Source organism: Manacus candei, unplaced genomic scaffold (genome assembly GCF_025592945.1).
Source record: "Manacus candei isolate 608988 ecotype Guabito, Panama unplaced genomic scaffold, ASM2559294v1 h1tg000046l, whole genome shotgun sequence".
Taxonomy (NCBI): domain Eukaryota; kingdom Metazoa; phylum Chordata; class Aves; order Passeriformes; family Pipridae; genus Manacus; species Manacus candei.
The window spans coordinates 2,285,223-2,302,233 of NW_026138094.1; the positions used below are offsets into that span (position 1 = coordinate 2,285,223).

The 17,011-nt window shown below is 42.6% G+C and overlaps 1 protein-coding gene across 3 annotated transcripts in view; it reads left to right on the forward strand.

Annotated features, from left to right (window-relative positions):
- Positions 1-17,011, forward strand: part of MYO1E (myosin IE) — a 191,205-nt gene that overhangs the window by 106,882 nt on the left and 67,312 nt on the right. The window contains exon 1 of one of the 3 annotated variants that reach the window (XM_051796390.1): positions 4,682-4,966. The exons of 1 other annotated variant lie outside the window; for it this stretch is intronic. In XM_051796390.1, coding sequence (XP_051652350.1) covers positions 4,703-4,966 — 264 coding nt within the window. In that variant the 5' untranslated portion in view covers positions 4,682-4,702. Of the gene's footprint in view, positions 1-4,681; positions 4,967-5,062; positions 5,395-17,011 lie in introns of those variants that run through there. One more of the 3 variants, XM_051796392.1, reaches the window with a different exon arrangement.

Sequence of the window (17,011 nt, forward strand, 5' to 3'; positions counted from 1 at the left end):
TAACTTTAAAAGGTCCCCCCATGCTGCTTTCTCCCTCTAGCCCTTCTCTGGCGACAGAGTGGGCCAAGACATGTGGCCAAGACATGTAAATTTTTGTTTGTTCTTACCCTCTTCTCAAGGCATCCCTTACACCACTGTCCAACACAATATTTGAGGTGAATGGTCTTTGGTTTGACCCACACAGATGCTCTTTTCATGTTGTGTTATCAGAGATCATTATTTTTTGTACTTATATCACACTCTTGATGTTTCTAACGAAAGCAGTACTAAACTGTTGTATTTTATATCATTACATCTTCAGTGTCATTCACAGTGAACATGTACATTTATTTTCTTTAAGGCAAATTCATATCATGATCACTTTTTTCATCAGGGCACAACAAGAAGAATAACATTAATTTATTCTGGAGTCTTCAACTGTCTCACTCATGAATGCAGCCCCATTTCAAATAATCACAGAATTACAGAAATAGAGTAATTTAGGCTGGAAGGGACCTCAGAGGGAATATGGACCAACTCCCTGCTCAAAGCAAGGCTAATGTTGTTGTTAGATCAGGTTGCCCATCATAACATAAAGTTTTGATCTTAAAAGCTTGTGTAGTGTTTTAAAAAAACCTCCCTTTGAGGAAAAAAAAAAAACAATTCTTGCAATTTTGTTGTTGTGAATCTACGTAGCTTAACTGAATTCAGTCACAGGAACACAGGAGGCAGAACTCCTCGGTTACCAAGTCCTCGTGGACTTCTTCCAGATTTATACCAGCCTTGCAAATAACAGCATTATTCATACGTTTTGGTTTGCAGTTGGAGAAAAAATTCAACTCCATGAATTCTAAGTGTCTCTTGCATCTGAGGCATCTCTTAATCAGATCCAGAGTGAGAGAGTCACATGCTACTTTTCCTCAAAAAGATCCAAACCAAGCAGCGGATGAAAAAGGGCTGTTGACTTTGCTACTGTAATTTTTACTCCAGTGCTATTTTAGATGGACACATTGAACATGTTAAGGGCACGTTTTCTGAACAGGTTTGCTTCTCTCATTTGGGGCCAACCAAAGAGAGGAAAGAAGAAATTGTGTTGGGCACAGAGAAAGGGAGTGAGAGAAAGCTACAACGGTTATACTGTTTTTCAATGTGGAAACCTGTCCTAATCACTGAAGTGATTTCATCACATTTTAAGTCATAAAATTCTGCCTTTGTCTAATACATGCCATTTTGCTTCTCCCTACATTTCACAAGAAGAAATTGTTGAATCCATTTATTTCCTGGAAGTAGAATTCTGCATATTCCAAGTGTAACTGAAGGCAGAGTGTAACCATCTGCATTTTAGAAGAAAATGTTGTGATTAAAAAGTATCTGTTTATTCTTTGGAAGGCAGATACAGGAAAAAAAATACATTGAATTTTTGAAGTTTCCTTAATCTAATATAATTTGTTTTTCTATGATACAAATCCTTCATCTTTCTAAGTACCAGACTGTGTGGTTTTCTAACTAAAAGTATGATGTCTTGTTAAGGCTCTTAAAGCCTTGTTTTAATGGCTTTCAAGCATTAATTAAATTATTAATTAAATTATTCTAGTCAACAGAAGGCAAATATATGGCTTATAAAACCTATTCTAATTATAGTTTCTAAGTGAGAGAAAAGCACTAATATGTTTTTTTTCTTTGCTGTCAGTTTTAACCAATTAGGAAGCAGTCAGAGCACTTCGTTAAAATTTCTAATCTTTTCCAGATTCACTGACTTCTTGTAAGAGTCGTTTCTTTCTGAAGGCACAATTATGATTTTAGAATGGAGGGCAAGGGGAAGTTACATTCTGTGGCTTTTTCAGACAGTTTAGTGCTTTTACACTTTGTCACGAGCCCGGTTCCTGTTTGGTGCTGGCACACAGTGTCACGCAGGCAGTGGGTAGGTGGGAAGGCACGTGTGAGTCACCAGCTGCGCTGTGGAGCCAACAACTTCTCTCTTGTGGTACTGCCCAGTGCAGAGTGGGCTCCAAAACAGGCGATGGCAAAGAGGCTGCAGTCACCCTGTGAGTGCTGAGCCTCTGGAAGTCACAAATGCTAAGCCAACAAACCTCCTCAGGCACTTAATGGAAGCTTGTCCTTAAGTACTTTCCTGAAGCTTAGCACCAGCGATCAGTATCAGGAGGATCAAGTGCTGCACCTGCTTGCAGCTAGAAAATATCCTCAAAATAAGTCTTGACTCTTAGCACCCTGTGCATGAGCCGGTAGGTGTTACCAAACAAACATACTGTCAGACAATACACAAGCTGAAAAAACTGATGGAAGTTCTCAGTGCAGGAAATTTTTCTTAAATCTTTTCGAGTGAGGTAACCTGTCCATAGGAACGTTATGACAGGAATGTCACCATTTCTAAGTTTTGTGCATCATTTAAAAGTACAGAGGGTCCTCCTGACTCCACCTGAAAAGGTTCTGCCTTTCTCACAGATGACTTGTACATTCTTGGCTGGAGGACCCAGGTGTGCAGACCAGGCACTCCACCACTGACATTCAAAGGGAAATGCCTTCCCCTGCTTTCAAGCATGGATGTTGAATAAGTGTCATTCACTTCATACAGTCAGCTTGGGACTTAGATGTTTATCATTAAAATAAGCAGAATGTTTAAAAGCATGAAAAGAGTTCATTGTGAATTAGTCTATGCTAGGTACACACAGTGCTTAGCAAAGGTTCATGCAGATGCAGAGCACTGAGTCCTTCAGCTCTAGGGTTTTTGTGGAAAGTCATCTTCTAGTCCATCTGGAGTAGATGGACCCAGTAGCACACATCAACTGCAGTGAACTCAGGACACTTTCTCCATTAGCCTGCCAGTGGGAATGCACTGTTTAACTATTCATCCACAGCCTTGTTTCTCTTCTTTTTTCATAGCTCTTTATAAAGATGTTTGTATGTATGTAAACACACATACTTACAAATATACATGTCTTAAGAAAATTAACTTATACATTAAAAAGACCCACATCCAAAGCAAATAGAAAAACCTACAAAATCTGTATCCATTCTCTCTTTTGTCAGCCCAATATCCATATGCTCTCTGGATTCTTGCAGGGTTTTTTTCACTGCTTTTTATCACAGTCTCATAATTTTATGTAACATTTCCATGTTCAAAAGAAATAATAGGAAAATTATTTTTGTCCTATTTCCATGAAACTGCTGTTACCTTCTGTTGAGAATAAAAGTGTGAAACTCATCTCCTGTGAAGTTCTGTGCACTTTCAGCATTATCAGATATATTTTTGCTTAATAGCTATTGCAGCTCATATTTACCACCCAGCTATTTTCTCAATGAAAGTATTTCCTACCTCTCATACCAATGTCAGCTAACATCCAAGCAATCCACTATGGAAATCCCAAGCTTCACATGATCAGTAATCATACAGTCTAAACCCAGCTGAGCTGAGGAAATGTTTTGTTTATTCTTCAACCCCAAGGATGAAACATGCCCAAAGGGCTGTTGTGTTTCATCCAAACCATCAAAGTCTGTGGGACACGAGAGGAAGCCAGATAAATGGTTGAAGTTTAGTCCCATTTCCAGGCTGTGTGCATCAGGGTGCTTTGAGCCATGTTTGATGTCTGCAAACCATCAGAGTTATCCTGCAGCCAGATCCGTGAGGACAAAGCCATGTACCTGTGTGAGTGGCACTGTCCTTCATCTGTGCTGGCAGATCTGGCTGCAGAACCAGCACCTGCCTTGGAGCAGCTGGAGCAGGGCTTTCCTCCAAAAAGTCAGAAGTGAATCCATTTATGCCTGATCTCTAAATTAGTGTGGAAGCAAGTCTTTATTTTGTATATAAAAACAAACAATGAAAATTGAAAACATATATGCTGTATAAACTATTCCCTATTTTTTCCAACAACTGCACTTCTTTTTAATCAGAAATACACTAAATCCCAGTACTATGCACTGATGAAAACCAGGAACTGTACTTATTGGGAGTGCTTTTCAAGGTGGTTTGGAAGCAGTACCAACATATGACTCGTCGTCTGGCTGTTGTTATGATTGTTACATTATGTTGTTTCCATTTTATTTCTATTCTGGCTTAGAAGTGGGGTTAGAAATCCATTAGAGCCAACAGCGGGGCTTCAATCCCGAGGAGAAGCGTTTAACAGGATTCCAGTCCTCGGCTGTGCGTGGGTTTACTGGTTTGATCCCTTAGAAGAGCGCAGTCCCTGAAGTTGTACCGGTTGTGTCCCAGTCAGAACGACCCGATCAGCGCGGAGCAGACACCGGCTGCCTGCGGGCACCGGGGCTGTTTTGCGCCCTTAAGGTGCCCGTAGGACTTGGTTCAACATCCCCTCGGTGACAAGACGGTTCGTACTTTCCATTGTTTCCAGGGATTAGCAGCACCTGAGCTCTGCGGGTCCGTGGGCGGAGGGCAGAGCCCGCAGCACACGCGCCGGGGGCGCGGCCGATACCGTTCGCTCAAAGCATACACGGGATGTCACACACGGAATGTTGGCACTGGAAGGGACCCCCCAGGATCATGGAGTCCCACTCTTAGAATCACTGGTCATCAAGGACCATCGACTCCAACACGTCCCACCCAGCAGTGCCCTCCCCGCCGCCCCGGCTGCCTATCCCGGCTGCCTATCCCGGCTGCCTATCCCGGCTGCCTATCCCGGCTCGGGGCGCACACCGGGAGCGCTCCAGGAGCAGCAGCCGCTCCAGGGCGCCGGGATTCCCTCCGGGAATGACGTCCCGGCTGCGCCGCGGCGAGTTCTCCATGTATGGACACATAATTGGACACGCTGCCACCCCGATCCCACGCCGCCTCCCGCCGCCCCGATCCCGCTCCGATCCCGCTCCCGCCCCGCCCTGGCTGGGAGCTGCGCGCGCGGGGAGGGCGGAGCCGCTTCCCGCTCCCTCCCCTTCTCCCTCTCGCCCGTCCGTCCGTCCCGGGGCGCCGGCGTGTCTGGGCAGAGCCGCGGGCAGCAGCGCCGGAGGAGCCGCGATGGTGAGCGCGGGGCTCGGCGGGGCCGGGGCGGCGGCGGGAGCGCGGCCGGGTCGTTCCCCCCGCGGGGCCGGGAAGGGGCCGCGACAGCGCCCCGTGTCCCGCTCCCGGCCGGGGGGGTTGTGTAACCGCGCCGGCCTGCGGGGAGCGGGGCCGAGCCGGGCACTGCCCTCGGAGCCGGGCACTGCCCTCGGAGCCGGGCACTGCCCTCGGAGCCGGGCACTGCCCTCGGAGCCGGGTCGGTGCCTCAGCCGCGTCCCGAGCCCGCCCGTCCCGCCGCGGGGCGCGGGCAGGGCCGGCGCCGCCTGCGGAGCACCAGCAGCGTCTCCAGCCCTCTCCCGCCGCCCGGGATGTAGCGAGGTTTCGGATGTTTGTGTCCTGAAGCAGGGGGGAATCCCGTGGGACGGGAACGCGGCGCGGTGGAACAACAGGTGACGCCTCTCCGGGTTAGAGGTCGCTCCCGGAGGGGGCTGTGCGGGGACACCCGCGGCCCCCGGCCGAGCCGCCGTGTCCTCCTCCCTGTGCTCGGGTACCGGTGTCACCTCGGCCCCGGGGGAACACACACGTGTGCGGCAGATGCGGCTCCCGGAGTATCCCGGGAATTCCGGCACCGCCGGGGGGATAAGGGGATGCGGTATCACTAAAACACATCACTGCCAGACCGAGGGAAAACTGAGGTTCGGCAGGTAAACCTGGTTTGTCCTTAGTAATTGCCTCCTGGTGATTGATAATGGCTTTCATCCGAAGTAATTCAGGTAACGATTATGTCTACCTGTTACACAAGAACCTACAGTAAGTAGTGAAAAATCTGATGTGGTAATAAACTAGGCTAAAATCCGCAACTTTAAAATAAGTAATTTATTTGAAACTGTTCTAAATCAGAATACTAAAGATCTGAGAGTTGAGGTACTTAGAAAAGTGTTGCAATATGTCTACTAAAGCTTAACTAAGGTTAAATTTTGAAAGCTGACCAGCCTAGTCCTTGTGTATTCAGAGCTTCACCTCCAATACCTTTTCAGGGATGCCTCTTACTTGCAATTGCCTGTGCTTTGACTTCCTGAGGCAAGTACAGTTGTGCTTCACACAGGTGTAACCAGGCACAAGTCTTTGCTTTAAATAAAGTATCACAGAAGTTAGGAAGCTAAAATGTCTGTTTAAGTCTCCGATAGTGATATCACCAGCTCTTACAAACTTGCTTTTGGTGAGGAGCTTTGAGTAAGGTCTGTGTGTTCCCTGGAATTGCTTGTTTCGCCAGGTGATTCAGATCAACACTTTAGCCATAACCTTTGCTTCTCAGTACTTGCTGGGTCACAGACACCTGTGACACTTATGGGCTCCCTGGCAGAGGTTGTGTCATTGCCCAGACTGCTGACATGTTAAATGGGCTTGGAAGGCCTTGGTGCAGGTGATTCAGGGATGTCCACCTGTTACTATTAATACCTTAAGATCAGCGAGTTGATCTACGCCATTAATTGCTTTTTAATGAAAGGTTTCAAGCAAAGTACAGTTCTTGTCAATGCACATAACTAGTTGCTAATACAGTCTGCGAGTTTTACTTTATCAAAATAAGAGAACTAGTTTCTTGCACGAGATACCCTTTTCAGGGAAGTGTTGACACAGTTATGCTCCAGCTTTTGATTTGATACTGAAGTAGTCCTTCACTGTGAGATCTCAAGCTAATGTGAACTGCATTTTTAGATTGTTGGTAAGTAATGAGTACAATGAAACCAGAAAAGATTGTTTTTAAAAGTGATGCTTTCACAAATAATTATGCCGAAACAATTGTTTAGAAGGTAATATTTTGTAACTTAGCTGGCAGAAGAGTTGCCTGGCAGGACTTACAATGACTGCTGATGAACATGAATCATGCCACTAATATCCTGAAACTTTATACTCATTCTCTGTGCTGTATTAAAAAACTCACATTTTTCCCCTTACTTTGTCTTAACGGTTTTGATGTCTGGAGGGAAAAAGAAGCAGAATGTTACGAGTGCTTTGTGTTTTCTAAATTAAGTCTTTTTCTGCCATATCTTCTCTGTAGACCTTAGAGTGACCTTTCCCTCCTCTGACATCCCCAGTGCAGGGTGCTGGGTTAGCACTGACATCAGTGCTGTCCCCACTTTGCAGGCAGGCTGGGAGAGCAGAGTGCGTAAAGGTGTCTCTGGTCTAAACGTGCCTCTTCTGGTCTCTCTGCCGTGGTGCACTGCCCCACCCAGGTCAGCTGCCAAGACTGAACCTCTGTATGACTTAGCAATATGTGTGCTCTTTTTTGCTGGTTTATTTTTAATCCAGATGAATATCTATATTGAGCTCACAGCGTGGTTTCAGGAGGAGATCTGCAGACATGACATTTCATGGCTGTACATGGCAATACAAGATGGGAATGAGCAACAGTGGGGCAGAAGTGCATTAAAGCTCACAGTTCTAAGGAACATCTGGCAACTGTTGAAATTTTTCTCTTGAAGTGCATCTATTTTGTTAACTTTGTGTTTCAATGCTTTAAATTCAAAATAATAATTAAAAAACCCCTACCAGCCTCTAACAGCTTAGCTGCAGCTTGTAAGACTTAAAAAATGGTTATTATGTGTCAAGTAGTCCCACTCCATTGAAGGACTCTATCCATTATACTTGGGAAACCTCTTGGCAGAAGCTGAAACTTGCTCGAAGTGAAACGTAAGGTCAGCTGGACTTTATGCATATAATGTGTGCTTGAACTTTCATCACGTCCTGGGATAGTTTGTGGAGATACATTGGAGGATCCTGAGTTGGATAGAGAATCTGTCACAAAAATGATCTTGTCACAAAAATGATCTTGTCACAAAAATGATCTTGTCACAAAAATGATCTTGTCACAAAAATGATCTTGTCACAAAAATGATCTTGTCACAAAAATGATCTTGTCACAAAAATGATCTTGTCACAAAAATGATCTTGTCACAAAAATGATCTTGTCACAAAAATGATCTTGTCACAAAAATGATCTTGTCACAAAAATGATCTTGTCACAAAAATGATCTTGTCACAAAAATGATCTTGTCACAAAAATGATCTTGTCACAAAAATGATCTTGTCACAAAAATGATCTTGTCACAAAAATGATCTTGTCACAAAAATGATGTGATAATGTGGTCTTGATTCACGTAAAATAGCTCTGTAGTCTTCAGGGAAAGATTGCTCCCCTGAGTACTGTCTGCTGGTTTTGGCCCTCTGAAGGATAAAACACTGAATGTCAATCTGCAAATACAATATTTTCTAAGGCATAAACTGCTACTATATTTATATAAAAAAAAGCCAACCACAAAAACAACTAAATGCAACAAGAAGCCACCAGTGATCGACTTTGGCTGCTTTTGCATGATCTCTGTTTTAGAGTACTTCTGCAGTTTTGTACCAATTTGTTGGGCAGAGTAAGAAGGGAAGGCTCCAAGAGAAAGCAGAATCAGCAATAGCTGGATTAACTCACAAGTTGTTGAGCAAGACAGGGTTATCTAATTTACTTCCCTTGAAAAACCAAAGTGTTTCTATGTTGCCTTTAAGCAGCATTTCAATGCTAAGCAATTTTCTGCTGCAGTCAGTATGAGCATTTTGTCTGGGCATACATGGTGTCTTCCTGTTTCCACCTCTTCAACAAAGATGGAAAGTTGATTTTTAAAAAGGAACCTTTTTGTAGCAGTTCAACATAGCTTGACATCAGTAGAGGGCAGATATTTATAGCCCAGTCCAGCCAGATGCTGGAGATGTCTGGATTACATGTAGTGCCTCTGGAAGTCTGCAGAAATAAAAGACTGGATTAGCCTGAGAGGCCTTGTGCTGGCCTTTAGAATTCGGTCCTAAAATAGCTAAGGTGTGATGTGAACTGGGACCTTGTACTGTCTTAAGTCTTTTTTTGTGTAAGCAGGTCACAAGGAAGACAGTGATGCTTCTCTGTTGGAAGGGTCCTTTTCTGTCTGGTGCTGCAAACAGCAGCCTAAACTCAAACCTCGCTCTCTGCCAAATGGGGAGTATTAGGGAGGGTAAGAGCATGTGCTTTGCATTATGTCTAGAGATGCATTAATGGAAAAATCTCCCAGTTATATAGTGTTTCTCTGTGTCTGATATATAAAATACAACAAAACACAGTTGCATGTTCAGTAGTAAAGGTGATGATTTGTACTTGATGTGTTTTGTTTAGGCTTGTGTTTGTGTGCGAGCTTGTCTTTGTTTCTTTCTAGTTTAGACCTTAGAATGATTTATGGATATATTGTGTAAGTTAGAACACTTTTTCAGAAGACACTAATGTATGCAGAACATTACTCAAATGCAGCTGAACAGGTGATTGTGTATGTCTGTACATCTTAAGCGTTTTTCTCATAATCTCTTGCCTTCCAGAAATGTTTTTTTTCCCCGCCCTCTGTACAAAACTAGTGAAGGAAGTGGGGTGACATTGCTGTTAGTGGTTTAACTAAACTATTTGCAGCCACTTTTCCTTATCTCGAAGGGATAACTTGTGCCTGTCTCACTGCCTTGTTCTTAAGCATTGCTGCATATGCAGACTGGGGATCGTTAAAACAAGCTTTTTAGATCCTTTGTGATAGTGAGCACATGGAATGTCAAGCTTTTTCTCAGTTCTCAGTAAAGTCTGAGTGATGTCCTCGACGTGGAAAGTGTGTTACCTTGCTTGAAGCACTAAAAAGTTGCACATCTCTTTGGAGGAGTCTTATTAGCTCCTTTTGTAATAATTTAAATTAATTTTATTTCATAAATGCCAGTATATTCTCTTCTCAGTTGTAGGAGTTAGTCTAAAAGTGACATCAGTCTAAATGGTCATGCACTGCTCTATCCAAGTTATATTAAAGAATAAAAGGTTTTCTGTTCCTAATTTCAGCATAAGGAATTTGAAATGCCTGTGTTTGGATTTGTCTTCTAATGTAGTATGCATGTTTATATTGATAATACTAATGTATAGCTAGATAACGTGTCAATAAACATCTTCAGAGCTACAGGAGAATCCTTTATATTGGTAAAACCTATCTTAGTTGCTGTATCTGATGAAGAAGGGAGCAAAAAGATAAGAGGTGATCTTTCTTCCAGATCTCCTAGCTCTTACACTTACTATGCCAAGGCCCCTGGGGGATCCTGGCAGTGAGCTTTCTGAAGTTCTGAAGGGTTGTGACACAGGTCACTGTAGTTCTGCCGATGGAGACCAGTCTGGGGTTGGCCTGTGCAAGTTGTCCTACTTTTGCTTACCCTTTGGTTCTGGGTGTTGCCACAATAAATGCTTATAAATGACAAATTCATCTGCTTTCCTTTTCAGTTTCTTAAAGTACTCTTGTAATGCAATACTTCGGTCTGCTTTTTTAGGAAGCTGCATTCTGGATCTAGAAGGTGTGTGGCTACTGGAAAGCACTAAGAGCTGTGTTAGAAAAGGATTTTGCACCTAATTGAAAGGGGGTTTGTTCTGGGAGTTAACAGTGCAAGACTAGAAGCAGTAAAATTGAAGCAGTTTTTGGAACCGGGAGGAGTCTGTGTGTATATGTGTGTGTTACAGAAATAAGGATTTGGAAAATAGTTCAGTTCCTCTGCAAGCACAGAAATCACCAGGCGTAGGCTTTGGTAAGACAGGGCTGGCTTGCACTGTTGTTAACTCATTGAATGAAGCTACTTTATTTATACTCTCACCTTGAATATGAGCAACAAAGGTTTACCTCAGCATAATAGGCTAAACCTCTCAGGGAAAATGATATAAAGATTCTCTTGCCCATTTTCTCATCTGTAGGAGGTCATTCACTTCCTCACTCCCTGTTGTCTGTCAAGGAGCTTTTCTGGTCGAAGCTGGTCACTGGCACATCGTTGGAATTCCTATTAACTGATGGAGGTGGTTTTTTCCCCTGCCTGTGGATGGAGAAGTATTGCAGGTGTATGGAGTGCCTGCTAACTTGAAAATACCGTAGCCAAAGGACTCTTGGCTATGGTGTGTTCTTTGGCTTTTACTATTTATACTGCACGGGTGTAGAAGTATCTGTAAATATTGGAGAAATACAGCAGAAAGTAAACAAGAATTTTCTCCGGTCAGATCGGATCTCTGACTCTGGGGAGTTGTCCTGATCTCTGACTCTGGGGAGTTGTCCTGATGTTCACCGTTGTTAGGGCTCTTGTGCAGCCTCAGCCTCCTGGGGGAGCTTGGGTGTGAGGAGCTGTATTTTAGTCAGACCTTCCTGGGCTCAGTTCAGTCTTTCCCATCTCCTACTCCCTTCCCTCACGTTCCTGAGATGCCAATTACTGTCCTGCCCAGGAAGTACGGCTGTCACTCCTTTCCTGACTCATCCTCATTTTCTGGCTTTCCAGTCTTCCCCCTTCTGCTTTCCTCCCTCACCTCTTGAAAAATGTGAATAGCCTCTGGGGAGCCCAGGTGTGCAGTCAAGTCCTGGCAGTGCATGGCATCCGATCTCTCTGCTTGACTAAGCCATTACTGTGCTAGGAAAAGGTGTCTTTAGTCTAAAGCTTTCCCACACACTGAACCTTACAGGTTCTAATCTATCAAATATACTTCATATAAGTGAAGGCTTTGGGGTTTGATGGCATCATGTACAGCAGCAGGTACATCTAACCCCGAGATTATTTGATGTAGGTAGCCTAGGAAGAAGGGTGTGGTCAAGGCTCTTTTTCCAAAGATATAGTGGCATTTAATGGATATTAAAACCACTTGTGAATTGGATTCATAAACTGTAAAGTGTATCTCTAAAAAAAATTCTGAATTGAAGTTTTTTTACTTTAAACTGAAAATGCTTTTTTAAATATGTGAGAGCCGACAAGGAAAGCATTGTTGGCAATTGGAGCATGAGTCAGAGTTATCAGGAGTGATGCTTAATGGGAAGCCTACTTACAAGGTGCAAAGTGCAAAGAATTACCTACTAACATTACTCGCTAAATTCAGCAACTAAATGTGAACTTGAAAGCTGAAGCCAGACATCAGCAGATCTTGAACATCCTTTGTGATCAACACTGTTCTGGAAGGGTCAGAAGGACTACAGAGTAGGCCTGATGCTCTGCTCTCCTGTCATCTGGGTGATTTTTTTCAGCTGCCAGAAATGTCTGGTGAAAGCCACTTCTGGCTGTCAGGGGAACAGTACAATGGCTTTGAGATGGAATGATGAGACATGTCTTTCTTTAGCCTCCTTCGTCAGAAGAAGGGGACATAAATTGTTTATGCAAAAGCACATGCTTCTAGAAGCTATTTTCATGCTTTCTTCAGCAATCTGAAGTCTAAATGAGAGGTTTTTGTTGGCATCCTTCAAACTGGACTGGCAATCTCACAGTGAGTCGCTGCACTTGTCCTTGTAACAGGAAATGTGGGGCTTTTTTTCTTTGCCAGCTCAGAACCACTCACTGAATCACTGTCATCAGCTGAGCCTGAGTTTGTAACCACTTCTCGGTCAGCCTTGTCTAATTTAAGTGTTGAAGTCATACTCAAGTCTGAACAGTGCCGCCTGATACCCTTTATAAAACAAAGGAAATGTTTTCAACACACAGAAAGGTTTAAAGTCTTTCTTGCTTGTGTCTTATGAAATATGCTGTCTGATGTTTGATCTTACACCTAGGACAGTCTTCTGCTTTCAGTCTGACATTCCACAGTATTTGTGGGGCTTTGAATTCTAGGCAGCTTACCAGCACTGTTATCTTTTGCAGTGATTGATGTCTTTTCCTGTGCTTTGAGTTGGATGTTGCTAATAGCAGAAATACAAAAAGATGGAAGCTGGGACCTCTTGTCAGTAATGTATTTGCAGTGCCAAGCGGTAGTCAAGAGCTTGTCTCATCTTGTTTTGGTTTGGTTTTTGGTTTTTTTTTTTACTGCCTTGAAGGATACAAGTCTGCACAAATGCCTAAGAGCTTCCAAATTTGCTTTTGCAATAACTTTTAACCCTGTGTTATTCCCAACTTAGTGAAGAAGGGCATGGATACAAAGTGTATTGGAATTTCTTTTAACAAATGCTGCCAACACATTTGAAGTCCTTGGGGTTGTGACACACTGATAGCTCATTTGGTGTGAGCTACTGCTCTGAGGGGTTAGTAGGAAGATTCCAAGGACAAAAGTTTACCTAGATATTTTAAATTGTGGTTCTTCTGGCACATACTAGCATGTACACCTCCTCATCACCTGGGGTTTGGACTATCTAATTGCAGATGTTTTGGTATAAGAACTGGAAAATACTTCATTTGCTAAGTGGAAGCAGTGCTCTTAAGGCATATTGAAGAATACTTTTACTAAACCTAATCTTAAAGACTATTTCACGGGACTCAAAAGCAAGTGCATGCTTTTGAGGATTTCTTTTTTTTCTTTCAGTGTTTGAGAAGTGTTTGATTTGCTTGTTTCTCAGTCACAAAAGAATTTGTTTTCCTGTACTGGTTGGTCCCCAACTGTATTCAGTACATACCTAAAGAGAGGGAAATGTGCAAACATATTTATGACAGTAGTTGAAAAGTCATACTTATGCCACAGATGTACTTAAATTAAATGGGGAATTTAAAATTTGTTGAGATTCATTTCATTTCTTGCTTTCAGAGTGCAGAGTTATTAGCTGTATACGTAGTCTGAATCAGTAATAAATTCTATAGTATCTTCTGGTAAGGCCTATGAAACATGGATTTTGTGTAATTATTTCTGCTATCTAAATATAGATCATGTTTTTTAAGGAATTAATGATAGGATGCAAATATCTATGAAAAATAATTAGTCACAGGAATTCATTGTTACATTAGACCCTTGGATCATAATTAGTTCTCTATTTTTTTGTTGATTCTTGATAGTGCAGTTTTTATGAAAGGCAGTTAAACTGACACACTATTCCTGTCAGGAAACTTTTGATATCTTTCCTACCACAATTTGATTTAAAAATTTGGATCCGATGCAAACCGGTGAATTACAAAGCATGATTTTGTTACACATGGCTTCTGTACCACATCCAAACTTGATTAGTTTCTGAATTGCCTTAATCAATGGAAACAAATATTTTACTGTGCCAATAAAAATATAGTAGTTCCTCTAATAACAGAATTACTTCAACTAGTTTTTTTTTGTCCACCTAAAAACTGTGCCTTATGTGCAGTCATGTTTCCACAACTTGACGCAGTGTTGTTGGTAGCCTCCAAAGCCTTTTTCAGTGTTTCCCCTCAAATTTAAGTATACCCTGAGAACTGCTATGTTGGTTAGTAATTGCTACATTCAGCAAACCAAAGATTCCTACAGAAAACATTCTGGGCTTCGCAGTGGAAAAGCAAAAATAGCTTCTCAGAGTAGGGCAATTTGGATGTTTTCAGTTTTTGAGGGGATCCTGGCTGGGTTTTGTGTAACCTGCAAGACTTGAGTAGACTGGAGTAAGGTGCCTTTTTGGAATTGGTTTGCCCTGGCAGAGAGGGAAGCACAGGCTTGCTGCTACAGGGGAGCAGCATAAACCTGCTGGGGAATCTATTGCTAAGCAGCTAAAAATGCATCAGTCCATCCTGAGCTGTACCCAACCTGTCAGCATTCCTTGCTCTGCTGTGACTGTTTGCTCTGCAAAGCACCTCTTCCTGCTTTTTCCTCAAGTAGCTGGGAATTCCTAATGGCAGGTGTCTGAAGGCCACATTTGCTGGTTGCACTAGTGAAGAGTGGCATTAGCACACAGGACTCGTGTGGGGAGGGACATTTTCCTTCCTCCTTCCAGCTGAGTGCTGGGACTCAGCAGCTCCTCGGGGTGTGTGTTCAGTGTTCCATACTTACTGATGGTTGAGGGCAAAGTCCCTGCAGGAACAGTGTTCCAAGGCCCATGCTGTTGGATGATTATAGGTTATAGGAATAGATTGCCAGCAAATAGACTTTGCCCTTGAAGTTGGAGTAATTTCTACAGATTATGCTGTTTTGTTGTGGTTTTTTAAGAAGAATTAGGCTTGACGCGGGGGAAAAAAGTGAACTGGGATGTTTTGTTACAGATGGAGATCCTGTTATGGCACTGTGTACGTCTGGGGAGGTCTGATTTGAGGTTTGACCTTAAAAGATCAAAAACTTGAGCGCCATTTAAAGCAGAGTTGGGAGTGGGGAGAATGACTTCATTGTAGGAGAGGCCACTGCTTTTGCTGTTTTACTTGTTTTTTGTCTCAGCATTGAGTTGCAACCACAGAATTGGAGGCAGAAGCCATTTTCAGATGAGAAAGAAGACAGGGATAGGTCTTGAGCAGAGTAAGTCAGATCAGAAGTGTACCTACAAGTGAAAGAGGACTTGACAGTGCCTGAGTATCCAGTATGTGAAACTCGAGATAAAGTTGAGTACCTGTTTCTGGCAGCTAAGCCTGGTTTCTTAAGCAACTTAAATATCTGTAACTGTCACTCTCGTCTCACAGCACTATGTAATATGTTTCTATATGGCAATAAAGGACTAGATCCACTGTATTGGAGAAAATAAGAGTTTGCCCAGTTTGATACCTGCTTTAAATAACAAATCATATGTGGCTAACAAAACTTACATTTTAATAAAACTGGGTTCTGTTGTGGTTTTAAAAAAGTGTATACAGTATTGGAGATTAATCTTCTAGCTTGAAGCTGCCTACAAACACACAGAATATCTGTTCTCTACAGGACTTACTACAGTCTCCACGGACCTTGACCTCAGTGTCAGGAGTATGTAATGAAGTGTGTGAGCCTCTTGAGGGGCTACAGGGTGGTTGAACTTCAGTAGCACATAGAGAATGGATTATTTCACATAGATAGTATTAATGTTAACTGACAGTTTTAATATTGAAAGGAGTACTTAGTTTCCCAGTTCTTAGTACCCAGCTGACTGCTCCAGAAGCCTTAACACTGTTCCCATGAGTACTGTTTGCTAAAGCTTGTCTAGTGGTACATAGGAATTCTGGTTCCAGGGCTCTTAATGCCTGAAATACCAGCACACCCAGTCCACAGAGACCTGATCTCAATATGCAGAAATAAGTTCATGACCAGCAGTGGTTTCTTCCTGTCGTTTATTTTGTTTTTATTCTTGGTTCGTTCTAGGAACACTTGAGAGGAAACAGGAGAGCAGTGGCTGGCTACTTATTCCCATATTTGGTATTGTTCTAGACAAAATGAACAGCCTTCACTAAAGGAGAGGGGTAATACAGTGTTTCTGGACAATCTGACCTACCTCCAGCCATGGCTTAATCGTGGCAGAGTCACACTGAGTCTGTTTTCTTTGCAGCTGTGAACAGTGCAGTTTTCTGCATGGAGTGACAGTGATGCTGAGCAGTTCAGTGGCACCAGAGGGGTGCATTAAGACAGGTGGGACTGAATCTTGACAATATTAAAAGCCTGTCTTTACAGTTACAAATCCTTGTTCTCAGGTGGAGCTTCCATTGGTCTACACATTAGTAGTGGTGTATTTTAAATGATAAAAAGAGTTGGAATTAGTGGAGGTTACTAAGTACATGTAGTGAAATGAACACTCAGTCTTTAGTGGAAAAGGAAAGAATATTTAGAGCATCAACTCAGTTGCACCTCCTGACTTGCTCCTTGATTTTTTTCCTGAGACCTGTACTTGTAAAGGTTCCTGTCTTCTGTACTTCAGTACAGATTTGGGGGTGAGGAGGGAACCATAAGCCTTAAATCTGTTTTGTTAAATGGTCACTAATAAAGCTAATGTACACAGTAATAAATACAATGTATTTCAGAAAAGCATTGTAATCACTAGAAATGTAGTCCCTACTTCCTGCTGGAATAGCTGCCTTACCTGATTCCGTGCAACTCACCAGTAAAAAGATAAAGTAATGATGGCAGATTTTGATCTTTAGTTTAGAAGTCCTGAGCTTGACATTTTCGTTTTAAGTATTGCAATGTGTACTTAGACTAAATAAATGCAGCTGCATGTCAGACTGCCTAAAATTAAGCTATTGTGGATACAGTCTTGACAGAACTAAAAACTTCCAGTTCTGGATAAGAAAGGAATGTCTGAAATCCACCCAGAAGAGCAGAACACAATGCACAACTTTAAATCCCTGTTTCAGTGCCATAGGATAAATTTATAGACTTAGCTTTTTTTTTTTCTAGTCCTGAGTGTTTCTTTT